The 15,633-nt window shown below is 49.4% G+C and overlaps 5 protein-coding genes across 5 annotated transcripts; 4 read left to right on the top strand and 1 right to left on the bottom strand.

The window, feature by feature from the left end:
* Positions 1–571: 571 nt before the first annotated feature.
* ALT_6825 (uncharacterized protein) lies at positions 572–5,099 on the bottom strand (the record flags this gene model as incomplete). Its single annotated transcript, XM_089600136.1, has 10 exons — positions 572–1,443; positions 1,505–1,847; positions 1,921–2,390; positions 2,463–2,776; positions 2,848–2,948; positions 3,960–4,145; positions 4,200–4,341; positions 4,399–4,537; positions 4,603–4,818; positions 4,877–5,099. 10 exons carry the CDS (start codon positions 5,097–5,099, stop codon positions 572–574), a joined length of 3,006 nt encoding a protein of 1,001 aa, XP_089455598.1.
* A 1,785-nt stretch (positions 5,100–6,884) lies between these two features.
* ALT_6824 (uncharacterized protein) lies at positions 6,885–7,944 on the top strand (the record flags this gene model as incomplete). Its single annotated transcript, XM_033560967.2, has 2 exons — positions 6,885–7,236; positions 7,295–7,944. 2 exons carry the CDS (start codon positions 6,885–6,887, stop codon positions 7,942–7,944), a joined length of 1,002 nt encoding a protein of 333 aa, XP_033416858.2.
* Positions 7,945–8,480: 536 nt separating this feature from the next.
* Positions 8,481–9,296, top strand: ALT_6823 (dual specificity protein phosphatase family protein; the record flags this gene model as incomplete). The annotated part of the gene is made up of 1 exon (XM_033560968.2): positions 8,481–9,296. The coding sequence occupies one exon, from the start codon at positions 8,481–8,483 to the stop codon at positions 9,294–9,296; it is 816 nt and encodes a 271-aa protein (XP_033416859.2).
* Positions 9,297–12,162: 2,866 nt separating this feature from the next.
* ALT_6822 (uncharacterized protein) lies at positions 12,163–14,520 on the top strand (the record flags this gene model as incomplete). The annotated part of the gene is made up of 1 exon (XM_033560970.2): positions 12,163–14,520. The coding sequence occupies one exon, from the start codon at positions 12,163–12,165 to the stop codon at positions 14,518–14,520; it is 2,358 nt and encodes a 785-aa protein (XP_033416861.2).
* Positions 14,521–14,911: 391 nt separating this feature from the next.
* Positions 14,912–15,428, top strand: ALT_6821 (uncharacterized protein; the record flags this gene model as incomplete). The annotated part of the gene is made up of 2 exons (XM_033560971.2): positions 14,912–15,186; positions 15,287–15,428. 2 exons carry the CDS (start codon positions 14,912–14,914, stop codon positions 15,426–15,428), a joined length of 417 nt encoding a protein of 138 aa, XP_033416862.2.
* Positions 15,429–15,633: the final 205 nt, after the last annotated feature.

The following is a 15,633-nucleotide window of genomic DNA, read 5'->3' as shown; positions in this document are numbered from 1 at the left end:
TCTCATCACGTTGTATCATGATATCATATTATAGGTACAGAGAAGAAAGAGACAAAAAAGGCAACTGCTCGTGAGACCGCTGGTGATCGGAGCGACTGCAGGTGGAAATTTGCCTGATCAATATGAGCATGGATACCCCTGGAGGCGCATCAACCGTGACCCGATAAGGATTTCTGTTGACAGATTCAATTGTCACATGCATATACCACGAGTCAGGTGATCTCACCCCACTTACCTCTAAATCTCATTGGCTCATTCAGCCAGGGCCAGAGTGGGGTGGATCCACCCCCATCATGTAAATGCCTCAGGCACACTTGGAGATGGGAACGCTGCAGAGGTACGTTAAGACTCAGGATGACGTACTTCTCTATCCTAATTTTTACGAGGATATGGCTCAGTCTCTTCTTACGGCATAAATGGAACCTAGATGACAAGCTTTCCAGGCATCATAATCATGGTTTGTTGGAGGTATATATAGTCCTTCCAAAGACTCCAGACGGAAATATTTCCTCCAATAGAGCGCAGACTACATGATCATTTCTGAGTATTCCAAAAAGGATCTAAATTGTGATCATCCGCCCCGTGAAGTTTCCTTCATGACTGCGTCTGGATCAAAGACAGGATTCGGGATTGGGATTGGCGAGAATGGCACGTCCAAGTTGCACAAGTCCAAGCCCATGTCTGGAACTTGGCTCCAGTCCAAACCCATGTAAGATCCGTCCATCGGTTCTATATCAGGAATATTACCTGGTTCAATTGGATCGCCATCCTGCATAAAACCAGTGGCTTGCTTTCGAGGAGTACAATACTCGGTAGCGTGAGACATTGACCGAAAAGGAGCGGCAGTCGACAAGTCGGTCCCCAGGGGCGATCCAAGCGAAAAGGGCAGAGTATGCACGACAGAGTCAGCTTCGACCATGTCCATGCTAAGCGCGTCCCGGTTCTGAGAAGGAGATTTGAACTTCCATAGAGTGAGCCACGGCGGTGTCTGCTGCAACCTCTGTGGATTGCCGTCTTCGCTTTCAAACCACGACCGCATTCTGTTGAACACGGTGGTTAATTTTGTAGCGGGCCACAAAGGACCCCATCCTGCGGACATCTGAATAACGCGATCGAGGCGCTGGGAGACCTGGAGTCCGGTGACTTGCAACCGTGCACCGTGAGTCGGTAATTTGGCTGCCGCAAAGTATAGTTTAACCAAGATCATGAATGTGTAGATTATCCGAATCAAGTACATGGCGGGTAGGGCTCGCATCGTCGACATATCCAGCGAGGTGAAAACTCGAAAGATGTTATCTGTCGTTTCCATAAACTCGGGAATGGCGTGTGTCTCAATTGCAACAATTGATGGCGAGTCGTCGGTAACATCATCATTCGTCGGTGTGCAGTACGCCACTTCATTTATGTACAAGTGTGAGAAATAATACGAAAATTCCAGGGCCTCTGTAACAGATTCTCTGATCAGTCTCATTCATGGTTGAAACAACAAAAAAGGAGGATTTACCGTCCCAACAGCCATCGGCAACGTCCTTACGCCATGCGTTGAGCTGCCGTTTGAACTCACGATGTGTCATCTGGATCCGAACAGCTCGTGATTTATCAAGAGTAGAAGTCTCTTCCGTAGACAATCGCATCGCAAATTCTTCGGTTATATGTTGCAGCCTGATATGCTGACACAGGACCTTGTCCGACGGAAGGGCCGCTGGCGAAGTTTCCAATACCTCCAGGCATTCGTCCATAAGACGGGTCCATCTCATGACGTTCGGAGCGCGAAGGGACATGGAGGTGCTGGTATAGACAACGTTAACACCGCCGCGCAAGAGAGACGCCGTCTCGTTTTCTCCTCCCTTACTTCGAGCAAATATAGTGACACCCTAACCACACTCTCCGAGCTTCCAGCGACTCAGCCCCGAAGCTAACCCCAGATTTGGCATTCAGACTCTCCCCTAATCTCATGATCAAGGCCATGTTCGCTGCGGTGTGGCTAATCTGGTAAATGTCCATTTGTTCCCCGGGCTCTATGGGCTCGATCGTGCGATACCATATGGCGGACACAATCAAAGCCTGGAGCAGTCCGATGGTATATTGGTCCGTCCGGAGCATGCAATGAACATATGCCTGAACAATAAGCTTCCGCAATTTCCTCTGAGTCTCAAGCGCACAGAATCCTGAGGAGGCCACGTCGAGAATGGCCAGGAAGAGAAGTGGGTTATCACTTCGGACGTTGGCTGCCGTGGCGCCTTGGGGAAAGACGACAACCGGGAACGTGGGAGCCATGGTGCTCAAGTAGCGACCGAATATTGTCTCTGCAGTACGATCATCGAGGTCCGTGATGTTCTCGGCGAGCCATGAGTGTATAGTAGATTCGAGATCTTCCATCCCATGGTTGCCTACCGGTGGGCGGAGTCGGCCACATTAACGATAAGTACAACACGCTACTTCAGTATGATTTGCAGACTAACCATTAATGAGCAAATTCCGATCATGTTGTTGGGTGTTGTGCGACAAATTCGAAGGCGAACGGAGGTTGTCCCCGCTCGACGGAGGTATATCCCCAGCGCTGTCCTCCAATTCCGCGGAGGACAACATCAATTCGATCCTCGATTGGATCTCCAGAATGCGATTGCTTAATTGTCCTTGTCTCTTCCCTGGTTGGCTGGTGGCACCAACGCAAGGCTTGCCAGACTTCTGGCACCTGAGGCACGGCTTGCCTGGTTTCGGCTGGTCGCATCTTACTTTGGAGGCCCGGCATGACTGGCATGCTCGAGGAATATTGCTGTCGGGTTGGAAAGACGTTGGCAAATAGGAAACTCAGTTATCTCGTCGGCATCGACGCATTTCACTCACATTTTCTGCTGCTGGTCTTGTCCCATGCCCCCGTTGCCCGGTTCCGCACCATTGTCAGGAAGTGAAAAGGGTGTATCTATTCCGAACTCCATGGATGCATGCTATGAATATTAACCAGATGAAGGAATTAATGCGGTCGATGTTGAGGGAGTAGAGTAGAATATCAGACGGATCGATAATCACGAAAGCGATAGGAAGGTGACAGAAGCCAGCAGCTGCTAGTTACCCACCCCACCTCCCCTTCACAAGAGTTGAGGGCATCTAACCAATCCCGGACACGGTCGACACGATCGAACGACTTGAAAGACTAGCGCATGACTTGAAAGCGACGACGTAAATTGATAAGATGGCAATTCAAATTCAAGATATCGCGAAATGAGGGGTGCCATGTTGAGAATTCAGAAAAGACAACAATTAGCTTCATTTGCCAGTCAGCCCGCACTAAGAACTGATCCTTGCAGCTTTAGTGTGGCCGAGCATAGACCCCAAGGAGCTAGACTTCGCAGTGGATAGAGAAACGTGTCTAGGTAGCGCTGACTGTCGGTAAAGAACCAAGTAGAGCAGTATCTGGAGTGTCGGTTGGCATACAACAGTTTACCACTCTTCTCCACCAGGAGACACAGAATACTCTGGTCTCTGGCACTAGATTTGCTGGAGCAACATAGGATTGCAGTCCAGCACAGATGGGTACCAAGCAAAATGACAAGTACGAGCGATCGATGGGCTCTGGGTTGGAAGGTTTGATGTTCCCAATGTGCAAGGCCTTGCTTGCCCATTGTGTCTCTTCGGGGGGTTGATCCTCGTCAATTTATTTCTCTTTTCTGTATACAGAACAAAAAGGCACGTTTGCTGAGTCCCCATCCTGACCGGAGATCTACTTAGCTCTATATGTATTGCGAAGACAAGCTCGGTGGCAGATGTGGTGTTAGAGACGGGATCGAAGACGTGGGTGTCAAAGCCTACGTCTTAAAGGTACCAGATTACATTGTCGCTCAGGCACATTTCGAAGGCCGGGCTGTTGGCGTGGATATAGCCATTCAGTTGCGGATGAAGACATGTATCAGCCAGTAAAGTAAAAGACCTAGAGGGGAGTGGATGGTGGAATAACTTACAGGGAAAAAATTTGGCGCCATTTGAGGCGTCACGTTAGTCTTTGGCGTATTGATAAACTGCGGATACCAAATGCTGAAATTCCCACGGCCACCGGTCACATCTGGATACTGGTACGACAAGTTCGCAACCTGAGACGCCATGCCGGGCAGGTACCTGCGGACGTTGTGCAGGGCAAGGAATGAATTCTACTCCTGGTTGTCCGTGTAGAGAAGGACAAATTCACGACTCTGCCGCATGACCCTCTCCATTTGTCCCCGGTTGTAAATGATCACAGGCCCATAGGAGCCGGCATCCTGGTCTTGATACATGCTGACGTACGGGTGATAAGTCCATATTCGGCTCTGGAGGCCGTGGTTCGGAGCGGAATTGTCTGCCACGAGCCTGTAGAGATATTATTAGGCATCAGAAGATATTCCCTGGAAATTGGGGCAGACACACCATTTGTAGACAAAGCATGCTCCTGGTGGAACTGCGTCCCCGACATCAACGGCACTCGTCCCATTGTAATATACGCTACCTTCGGACACTTTGGTATAGTACAGCCCCATCGAATGCATGCTTGAAGAAATCTTCCATCCTGTTGACGAACAGGACCTGCCAAGATTAGTATAATGCAAGAAAATATCATTGATTTGTGAATACCGACCTCGATCATATCGCCGACTTCACCGCGGATTATCGGTCCCTGAAACCCAAGCCAGTCTGGCTGGTCAGATCTCGTCTCGAACGTCTCATCGGTGTATCCCCTATATAGCGCCTTGTCATATCTAGTTCCAATGACCGTGCGATTGGCGATGTGTCCATAGGTCTGCGCACGGAAGGACTCGTTGAAGGGTACACCGAGCCACTTGTCCCATCCTACACGTTCATATTCTCAGTTAGTGTCTATGGACGGATGTGCATTCAGACTCCATACCAGTTGGTGCATAATCCCAAGTCACAACCTCGGCTGCGACATAGTATCGACGAACAGTACCGGAGAAGTGAAAATTTGCAGGAACATAGTACGGCAATTGCCCATTCAAACTGGCTAAGCACTCTTCCAAGACCAAGGGTTGATGAGCATTTGCCGTGGACGGCGCTGCAAGGGTGCCAGCAGCCACCGCGAGGAGGGATAATGAAAAGAGTATAGAATGCATCATAACGGTATCTCAGGGAATCATCTAAGGGAGGTTTCTGGATATAAAAGAAGTAAAACCAGTCAACATAGTGTCAGCTACCATACGAAACGACGAATGCAAGATACAATATGCCAGTGGTCAGTCACCACGATAAATGCAGGATGTAGCAAGATGGAAACTGTCTATTTTCCCGGTGGATGTAGGACATTGACAGCTGAAAGACTCATCAGGAAGGGGCCGTGGAGAGTGAGAAATCTGAAGGCATGCATACCCAGTGCAATACTATGGAAGTGACAGACAGAGAGTCCGACATGATTTTACAATGATCAACTGCATAGTTCAAAAACTCTGACCAAAGGAGTCTATTCCTTAATACTCTACCCCTTGTACTCATAGTGCTCGTGCCATGCTCATATAAAGTTATTCACAGTGCTAGGACAGACTGACAGACTAAGGAAAGCCATAGTTAGTTGGTTACTAAGGTAGCCCTGCAAAGTGCAAACATCCCAGTAACATAACAATCTAAATAGTAGTCTGACACTAGCCACCTAAAGTCGACTCTTAATTAATTCGACTTCACCATGCTCACTCCCTCGTCCGTACTTTCTTTTGCTGTCCCTCTCATCTATTGCCGTATTATCCCTATCACCACCATGGCCACATATCGGTACTGCATACCATGACTCATAAGACGAGACGAACAACTAATCCACTTTTACAGGGAAGCCTGGAATCTTTTTCAAGATGAACCCAACTTTCCCTCCAAGAGTAACGGAATGAGGGTGATGACTTCGGACCAGAACACGACTCCTACAACATTATCGAAAGCAGAATTGATCTCGGAACTTCGGCATCTTCGACAAGACTTGCAAGAGCTCCAGTCTGCCAGGTAAGACAGTCTCTTGCGATCATTACAATGACATTGATTGCATGTACTCAAACAGTAATCCAAGTCAAAATCCGCAAATAAGCGAACGACCTGAGCCTTCCACCTCCGCCACTCAACCAGACAATTCTGTTCCCCATCGAGACCCTGGGGCTGAGAAGCCGGAAACATTACGCTGCTGGGAATCCTGTTGCAACGGCCGGTTATTTTCAAACCGAAGTAACTTGGTACGCCATCAGCGCGAGCGAAGGGGCGAGTCGGCGAAGCTGCGGTGTTCCTTTTGCGATGCGGTTTTCTTGCGCAGTTCCGCCCGGAACGCGCATGAGGCTGCCAGGAGATGTCGTCGATGAACGGAGCGTGCAAGGAATGGGAAAGAGCGCTATCAATGACCCCAGTTTGTTTTATCAGTGGCTGAATATAGAAAGAAAGTCATCTAGGTCGTTCTTGTCAATGTGAACTATATATGCGAATTCTCGCACGCCCGTTGATTTGGCCTCATCGGTGGCATCCATGAGCGTTGACCAGGCAATTGCGTACTGAACCATTCGTAACAAGCAAATAGTGCTCCTTGTAGGCTGTGGATCATGAATTCGCATTTTGTGAGACATCATAGCATGTAGTAATCCACCACCGCTGGACGCCGCGGGAAGACATCGCATCAACCATGGATCAGAGACTGCTAAATCGATCGTTCGCTGGCCGCAGTTTTATAGTTTTAGCCTGTTCAGCTCGGATCTCATTAAATAGTTTCCGAAGAGCTGCTGGAATCAATTCCCTGGTGTCCTGTCGGAGGATCGAGGGATCGGAGCGCCCGCTTTTATTGATCCTTCGGTGGTGGATCACCGAGTTCCCTTGACAGAGGTACTTAAAGGTAAAGAAAACCCCTGGCGTCCTCCTCCATTTCATGTAATCTAAAAATGGTATCTCTAAAGACTTTACAAGCATCTAACGCTGGAATTCGTGCCATCCCCAACATAACGGCCCTGTTTGTTGGTGGCACCAGTGGCATCGGCCAGAGCACCCTGCGCCAGCTGGCCCGTCACGCCGACAGGCCTACAGCCTATATCATCGGTCGCAATAAGGCTCGTGCCAGGCCGTTCTTGTCTGAACTGCAACAACTGAGTCCCAAGGGCTGCTTCCACTTTATCGAGGCGGATGTATCGCTCGTGCGTAACGTCGACGCTGCGTGCCAGCAGATCCTCCAGCGGGAAAAGCAACTCAACTTTCTCTTCATGACTCCGGGGGGTATCTCTCTGGGAGGGCGAAATGGTATACATCTGTGCTTCAGAAATTGTCTTGAACTGCCTTCAGCTGACGAATGACCCAGAAACTGTCGAGGGTATAGACTACCTCTTTGCTCTCCGCTACTATTCCCGCATGCGTTTTATTCAGAATCTCATACCCCTTCTTGAATCATCAGGGCCAAGCCGTGTCGTCAGTATCTACGGCGGTGGCTTCGAGTACTCCATTAACACGTCTGACCTGGACCTCAAACACAATTTCTCCCTGCTGAACGCCTACAAACACTCCATTACCATGACTTCACTCAGCATGGAACACCTCGCCAACACCCACCCTGCCGTCAGTTTCATCCACGCCTACCCGGGGCTTGTCGGCACCAACATCTACACCAATAGCTTCCCTGCACCGGTGTCGACATTCTACAACTTTGTAATGTGGCCATTTATGTGGCCGTTTTCCGTGAATCTCAGCGAGAGCGGCGAGCGTCATCTATTCCATCTGAGCTCGGCACGCTATCCAGCTAAGCAGGACATCGCGTCCCAAGGAGTCCCGGTTGAAGCTGGGGACGTGGCTACAGGCACTAATGGGGAAATTGGGAGTGGTGCTTATTTGCTGAACTGGAAAGGAGAAGTTAGACCGAGCACGAAAGTTCTGGCGCAGTATCGGGAACAGGGGATACCAGAACTGGTTTGGGATCATACAGAGACACTTTTGGATGAGGCGGTCCGTCGATGAAATATATAGGAAAGCTATCCTTGATTTCTGTTTCTTTTCACATGTTTGCTGGAAAATGTATTAGTAGTCAACAGCGAAGATCTACATTCTACACTCAGCAAGCATGCCAGCAAGGGATTTAGACCAGACTAGGTCCCTCTCCCTGTATGTGAGTGGAGGAGCATGTAGAGTGTGTGTATACACTACATGAGTGCCTACAGCTTAGCAGTTGTGTTGATTGCTAAGGCACCTCAATTAACTCTCTAGAGTGCTGGGATTAGCACATAAAGGCAAAGTGGCACATGAAAGAACTCAAGAGACAGACTAGAAGAAATATTCAGGAGTGATCTGCCTTATGACTGGGGATTAGAGTTATAGAAACTATATAATCAAGCTTGGCACGAAATCAGTGAAATACGAAAACAGCGACGAAGCGGAGAGCTTGAGACAGCTCATGTGACGGCCTTGTTGACCCCGCTTGTGATTCTCAGCCCTGCGACTCTCTTAATCTCCTTAAAGGCACGAGAGCTACACCCTCATCCTGCTTACGAGATTCAATGGCTGCATCATTCGGGCCTCCTACCGATGTAAGCAATGATGCCAATGAGCATTTAGGGAAATGGAAATCAGAAGACAGAGTGAGAATTGGGAACGATGGGAACGACGAAAAGGAAACGGACGACAAGACGCAGGAAAAGAACAAAAGATGGGAAATGGCTTTTGCAGCCCGGGTGAGAGAGATTGTGCCTGGCCTCTTCCTTGGGAACGTCGAGGCCTCGTACAAGCGAGAGATGCTGCGCGAGAGTCGTATCAACGCTATAGTCTCCCTTACCGATGCTCGGTGGGTGTGGTGGAATAGCATTACTAGAGAAGCTGGGATTCCAGAACATCGTCACAAATGGGTTCAATGCGCCGATTCGTCAACACAGGACCTTCTGGTTCATATGAGCGACATCTGTGACTTTATCGACCAGATGGCTTCTCCAGCCTTACGATCATCATCTACTTTACCTGTTGAAAATGAGCACGAATCGAGTGACAAGCCGCGCGAGGCACCTCCAGAGGCTGTCTTGGTCCACTGTGATCTGGGAATATCACGTTCTCCAACTGTCATCATTGCATATCTCATGCGCAAGTACGGCCTGAAGCGAGAGGATGCTCTTAGATTTATTCAATCCAAACAAAAAGTCAAGCCAAGCGCCAATTTTACACGGCAACTGGAAGTTTGGGAGCAGACGGGATATGAAGTGTGGGATAACAAGGAGAGGACAGTCCCAAAGGCGCCATACCAAGCATTTCTAGAAGACCGAGCAGCTCTTTTGAAAAGAAAGGGGCTCACAGGAAATGAGCCTCTCGTGCCTCTGAACCTTTAGCTGATCATCCTCATCCTTTGGAGGTATGCACTGGTACCAACCCAAAGAGATACTCTCCATTGCAGTCCATTCTGTCTAGATACGCGCTGCCTATCAATGACCGTGAGAAGCGGAAGCACTGATATCAAATCACTGGCGAAGGTCGGCCAGCTACGGAGTTGCTAACCAAGGATCCATTAAAATTTCACGGGCGCTCTGCCTCTCCTCTGGATCCCATCGCAGCATCTTTCTAACAAACTGGATAAACATCTTCTCGTTGCCACCCTCGAGATACTCTTCTGAGTCCTCCAATGAATTATGCGGTACTTCTACCGCCCCTTTCCATTGCCCTAGTCATGGGGTTAGCTAAGACTAATCATGCTTTTAAGTGAGTATATTACCTGAGGAATCCCAATACTTCAGGCTGTGGGGAGACTTGCAACGAAAATCCGGTGGCGGAGGGCCCAGCATCGCTACCATTTCGGCGAGAAGATGTGCGTCGGAATAAGTCCCGTCAGGCCCTCTCCCATCAAACAAATGGTGGTCCTCAAAGGGGTCCCAGGTCGGTACTTATTAATTATATCTTGTCGTGATGTATGGAATACTTCACTTACCAACACTCCAACATTCCATATGTCGACTTTTGATGTCCAACTCATGCCAAGAATGACCTCAGGCGCACGATAAATATCTGGTTCAATCAATCCCTCGTGTACATTCCCCAGACGAGCTTCCCCAAAATCCGAGAACAGTGGCATTCCAAACCCGCTCCATCCCTTCTTATGATGAAATGGGAGAGATCAATAAACAGTATAGTTGCCATCAGCCTTTCGCGGGCTTAGGTCAATTTTCTCGTCCTCAACCTATTTATGAAAATTTAAATCATTCTTGGCACTAATAATAATATTCTTTACTTGTAGATCTATATAAACATTAGCTGCCAACAGTAAGCTTTGAAGAGACACAAACCAGTGTGTATTACGCCCGGTTTGGAGTGTAGATAACCAAGGGCAAGTAACAGCTGCTGTAGTGCGCCCTTTAGCAAATCCTCAGGAAGGCTCTTTGGATCCGAAGTTGCTTCGAAATGCAAAAGACTCGTCAATAGCAGCTCGAAAACAATGCACTGATGGATACCGCTAGGTCCTGCGAGTTCAAATTTTTCTGGCATTTTCCGCACAAGACTACTACTGCCAGGGTGGTCTGTCTTCATTTTTGAAGCATGCACCAGTACGCGCACCTCCTGGTTCGCCTTGGAACAGCTGATGTAAATCTTGAGGGCAATATACTGATGCCATCTATCAGAGATTAGCAAGCTACAACATTTCAAGGAGTATAGTTAGTACTGAAGGTCATGATAGAACCATACTGTTGAATTCGCCCCAAAGCCTAACTTCCTGGGAACCTGGTATCTAGAGTGAAACAGATCTCCAAGTGTGACTGGGTAGTAAAGATGTCGGTCATATGCAGGCATTCGTTTCTCCTCGACTCTCGTGGCAGATTCCAGGATAGGAATGTTGGAGGACTTGAGTCTTCGTGGTGGAGACGATGGGTGTTGAAGGCATCGACTGAGCCGAATGAAGGGGTTCATGGTCAGGCACTATGCACTAACGGAATAACGGATATGAAGCTATTGTAGGCCGAAGTGGAGTAATTAAACACCACATTTTGATGAGGAATTCAAAGGTTTAATTAAAGTTTGTATGTAGAGCTCAATGAGAATGAAGGGGATGCTGAGAGTCTTGCGAAGTTACAGGTGTCTTGTACTAACTCATAAGGCGTGTACAGTCACACCCCCCTTTATGTACCTGGGACAACAGAACGTAACAAGTAGGGGATACGTAAAGTATTGGCTCTTAGTTATAAACTTATACTAATAAGCTTAACACTAAGTTAGATATATAGCGCATAATGCTAATTTAATTTATTGCTTAATAAGAAATCTTAAGAATTCTGATTCTAATCAAGACTTCTTTCTGGGTATTATTTACTTGTTTACCGCGTTGCTCAGTGGGTCTTAATCTTCTGAATATATATACGTACCTTTTTCTTCTTTCTGTCATGTGAAGTATTATCAAATCCCACCATATCATTGGATGACCTGTTATATTTAAAGGTGGAATCATGAGACAAGCCGGAATCAGCAGCAATCCCAGTTCTGACAGGGATGTATTGCTGTAAGGATGGATCGTTGTATTAACTCCCCAGTACGCTACAAGGCCACAGTGACCATTGGATACATAAACTCGTCTGCATCCCGGAAACCATCAAATTAGCAGTCTTGCTGGTCTTCTGAAAGCCAAGAATATATCCAAAGAGACAGAGTAACACTCTGCTGGACTGGTTAGCCAGAGCCCCGCACTGACAGAGAACCCGGTAGTTTGCTTACCGGCAAGAACGAACTGCAAAGACAACTCGCAGCCTGATTGAGGATGCACCTTCACCAGCTGGATGATCATCTGCTCCGAGTGTTCACCATCGAATGGCGAGCGGGAAGGAAGGTGGGACGAATCTAAGGATTGCTACTAATCACAGTCTCCGATGCCTAGAAAAATAAATGTTTGCTTTGTGACATAGCGACATGGGAACCTGGCATCTGCATTTGTCTGCATGTTGGATACAGAGAGTAGGAAGCTGATTGGTCTCACTCCAGTTGCTATGGCTGTTAGCGCCTATGGCTGTCAGCAACGCAGAGGCAGGCATTGAATCTTTTCAGCCATCCAGTGTTTGAACAGAGCTGAAAATTGACCGTACCTGCCCTCTCTTCCTTCGCATCGCGGTGATCCTTTCGGCTTTTCCCTTTCGCTGCGACACTTCCTTCAACACCGTCAGCGTCAGAATCAGTATATCTTTCTCGTCCGTTATTGCTTCTGTTGGCCGGAATACAGTCATGGGCGGCTGGTGGGACGATTTCTCCAACAATCTCGCAACCGACCTCTCCCCCTTCGTTACACTGTTTGGGGAGGCTCCCACCAAGCAGTATCTGAGTGAATGTCTATCACTGGTCGATGCCGTTATATTTGGGATTGCGCCGTTGGGTGTCATCACTGCCGTCGTATCCGCAGTACGCGTTACCGGGCCACCATCCCTTCGAGCATTCATCGGAAGGGCACAGGAAGGAAGCGGAAGCGCCGAGGCCGAGCTCTGCTCCTCGACGAGCCGCGAAGTGTGCGAGCTCTATACTAACGGAGGGGGTATAGCGCGGGTCCTGGGACACCCGAAGCTCCTAGAGATCGTTCATGACCAGCATATTTTCGGACATGATTTCTTCCGTTGCGAGTTCGAGCCAGCGGCTGCAGGGATTTACCCCTTCAAACACTTTATTTACCGGTCGGAGGAATGGATCGAAGAAGGCAGAAGGAAAACAGAGGTTGAGCCCGACGCGGAAGCGGAGGAACAACTTAATGAACGGAAGCTGTCCTTTGCCCCGAACCCTAACCTGACTTTGAATATAGGGATACGATTCTATCCGACACGGCTGTTGGTTATTACAGCTGGAGTAGGGGTTTCTCTGCAGCTTGGTATTCTCATATGGGCTGGAATCGCTCGTTATAGACTTGGATGGACTCGGGGTGATTTCCAGGATCGCTATGGGGTGCCGGTGCTCGTCATCGGAACAGCCCTTTTAAGCACCGGGATAGTTCGGTGCGCCCAACTGGTGGAAGGGAGCACGAAAGAACGCGTCTTTTCGCGGTCCTCGAGCTCGACCGCTACGTCGCGGCTTTATTGGATCCAGCCGGGTACCCAGTTCATCGGCGACCAGGCATTTGACTCGTTCGCATACAGTCATCCCAGCAATCAATTTAACCGGTACATCACGTCTTGGAAAGACTCTAGAGTTCCTCCCAAAACCCTGGCCCTGGGGGTCGCTCTAGGCTTCACGGTCATGGGCTTCGCATTGCAGTTTCTGGGTCTCCGTGGTTGTCATTCTACCGTTGCTGTCGCCCAGCTGGCACTCACACTGCTGATGAGTATGGTACGCTCATGGCTGCGGAGCAGTCGTTTGGCTGAACGAGACGTCTGCCTGGCAGACTGCCCGGAACTTTACGCAGGGCGCGAACTGGACTGGCTCGCCCTGTACATTGGGCATATCGACCTTCCAAGATGCCAGAGAAAGTGGATGGTTTCACCCTGGCGATCCTACCAGGACGTAGAATCCGTGACCAGCAGACTCGAGGAGAGCAGATTGATCCACACATATTTCGGCAACGAGGAAACAGCTGTCCTATCTGGCTTTGGGGCCGATAATATTGCAGGCTGGGCTGGCTCCGTCAGTAAACAGGCCCACGAATGGGAAGTTCCGGAGAGGTGGCGGTTTCGCCATCTTATTCAGTCCATAAATGATAGGCCCGGGATGGAGGAGACCGGCGCGGCATTTCTGTATCGGGCCCGATTGGCGCAACTGACGAGGGATTGGGACGACCAGCTGGTTCGAGTGCGGGCTGTGGCGCGCTCGTTGGGGCGAGCAATTGAAGCTACTGCGAACTTGCTCTTCACTGCCGACGGCATTGTGTTGGAGGATGGATGGGATGCACTGTTTGTCATATACTGGGCGGTCCCGTGTGAAACGACCACGGATAGCGTCTGCCCGAGTTCCCACATCCCACCTGGAAATGAAGTCGAGAAGCCTCTCTATCTTTCTCTGAGACGCAGCGTGGACGGCGACGGACAAGTGTCTGGTGAGTGGAGCGTGGACGCATTGGAGCTGGAGGCAATGCTTGGGCTGTGGGCTTGGTCCGTGACAAGCTCCTGCAAGTTAAGCTCCTATGACCAATTCTGTCGCGTTGCCTGGATTGGCGGAACAAGTCGATACGCCGATGAATTCCATTCTTGGGGTTGGGACCGTTTCGACCGTTGGGGCGGAAGCTTGTGTACCCTCCTTGACCTCCCGGATGATCATCGGGATGATCCTACAGTGTTCGGTTGGCACCACATCCCTGCGCAGACGGTGTCAGATATCGAATTCGTTTCTTTCCGCATCCGTGCCGGCTCCTGGACTACCCTCTGCGCCCAGGAACTGTTTTCTATTTTCTTCGCCTCCATTCTGCACATAGTCCGCGACCTTGGGGGCGCAACCACAGAATCCGGAGCGGGCGAGATCAGGAATACAAACATCACGCAGATACAAAAAGCTTTTACCGACAACGGCTTGGGTTCTATTTCCGATGTGATGGCCTGTATCTTTCCAGCTCTGAAGAACCAGGGCAAACTTCCCCAGGTGAGACGAAATTCAGACCAGGGTCCCTAGACACCCTGGGATCTTAGTGGTTAGGGGGTATTAGTACCTCGGATTTCTTCGAGAGTTGGCCATTAAGCCAGTAACCCTCTACTATGATTAGCTTTTGCATATAGGACATTGTATTGTGGACATTGGTCGAGAAGCACAGCGTACTGCTGGTAGCCTGCTGCTGGGATGCTGTACTCCTTGCCCGCACAACAATCCCGTGCATAGACTTAAGAAGTAAAGCTTCAGTACAATCACGAATAGAAACCTCGCTACGAATTTTGGGCAACTGAACCTTGCCCGTAGTAAGTGGGCGAACTCGTATTGCCCCGCCTGTATGGCAGATTACAAGCACTCAAGATAAGACGACGAAATTCAACCTAAAGTAACTCACAGCCTTGTCCAACTCTACAAGATGGAAGCCTCTATAGCAAGGGAGCTCTACGCATCTCAGAAGCAACAAGACAGGAGCCAGCTGTCCAGAGTCTTGTATATACCCTGCCATTCCGACACGACCTCACATTTGGCATTATACTATACCAGCTCCCGGTGGATCGAGGCGACTGGTGATGGCGCCCCTCTCGCATATACCGTCAAGTTTACCACAAGGGACAATGGCATTATCGTCGGGAAGTTGGAGTATCATGTTCAACCGGATCCGACAGTGGCGGACAAGGCCCTGGTGGAGATGTACGCTTGCCTTTCCAATCGATATGCAAATTAACAATGTCTCCACGACAATTGGCAAGGCTGATGAAGAAGTCTGCTGGATCAAATTAAACGGTGACAGCGACAGTGCACAGCCGACTGACCCAGTCGCAATCGGCATCTCATACCCCATTCCGCTATTAGAGAGCCAGGGCGGGACAGCCAAGCTTCCCTACTTCCATTTCCGGATGCCTTTTGGAACAGAGATGACTCAATTTGACTAACAAGTTCAGCCAGTTGAGCATGAACCGCTGCGATATACTCTGATGCCCAGGCCGGTGGATGAAACGAAAACCAAGGCTGAAATACATGCAATCTACCACCACGGGTCGACGAGGTTGTCTCATAGTGAAGGTATGTTTCTATTACCGCCATGCACAGATCCCAAGTCCGAGGCAATGGTTGTAGCGAGTGTGCTGGGCATGCTCT

This window comes from Aspergillus lentulus, assembly GCF_001445615.1.
Source record: "Aspergillus lentulus DNA, contig: Alt12, strain: IFM 54703, whole genome shotgun sequence".
Taxonomy (NCBI): domain Eukaryota; kingdom Fungi; phylum Ascomycota; class Eurotiomycetes; order Eurotiales; family Aspergillaceae; genus Aspergillus; species Aspergillus lentulus.
The sequence above is the reverse complement of the archived record's forward strand: the minus strand, read 5'-3'. Positions and strand labels throughout refer to the sequence as shown.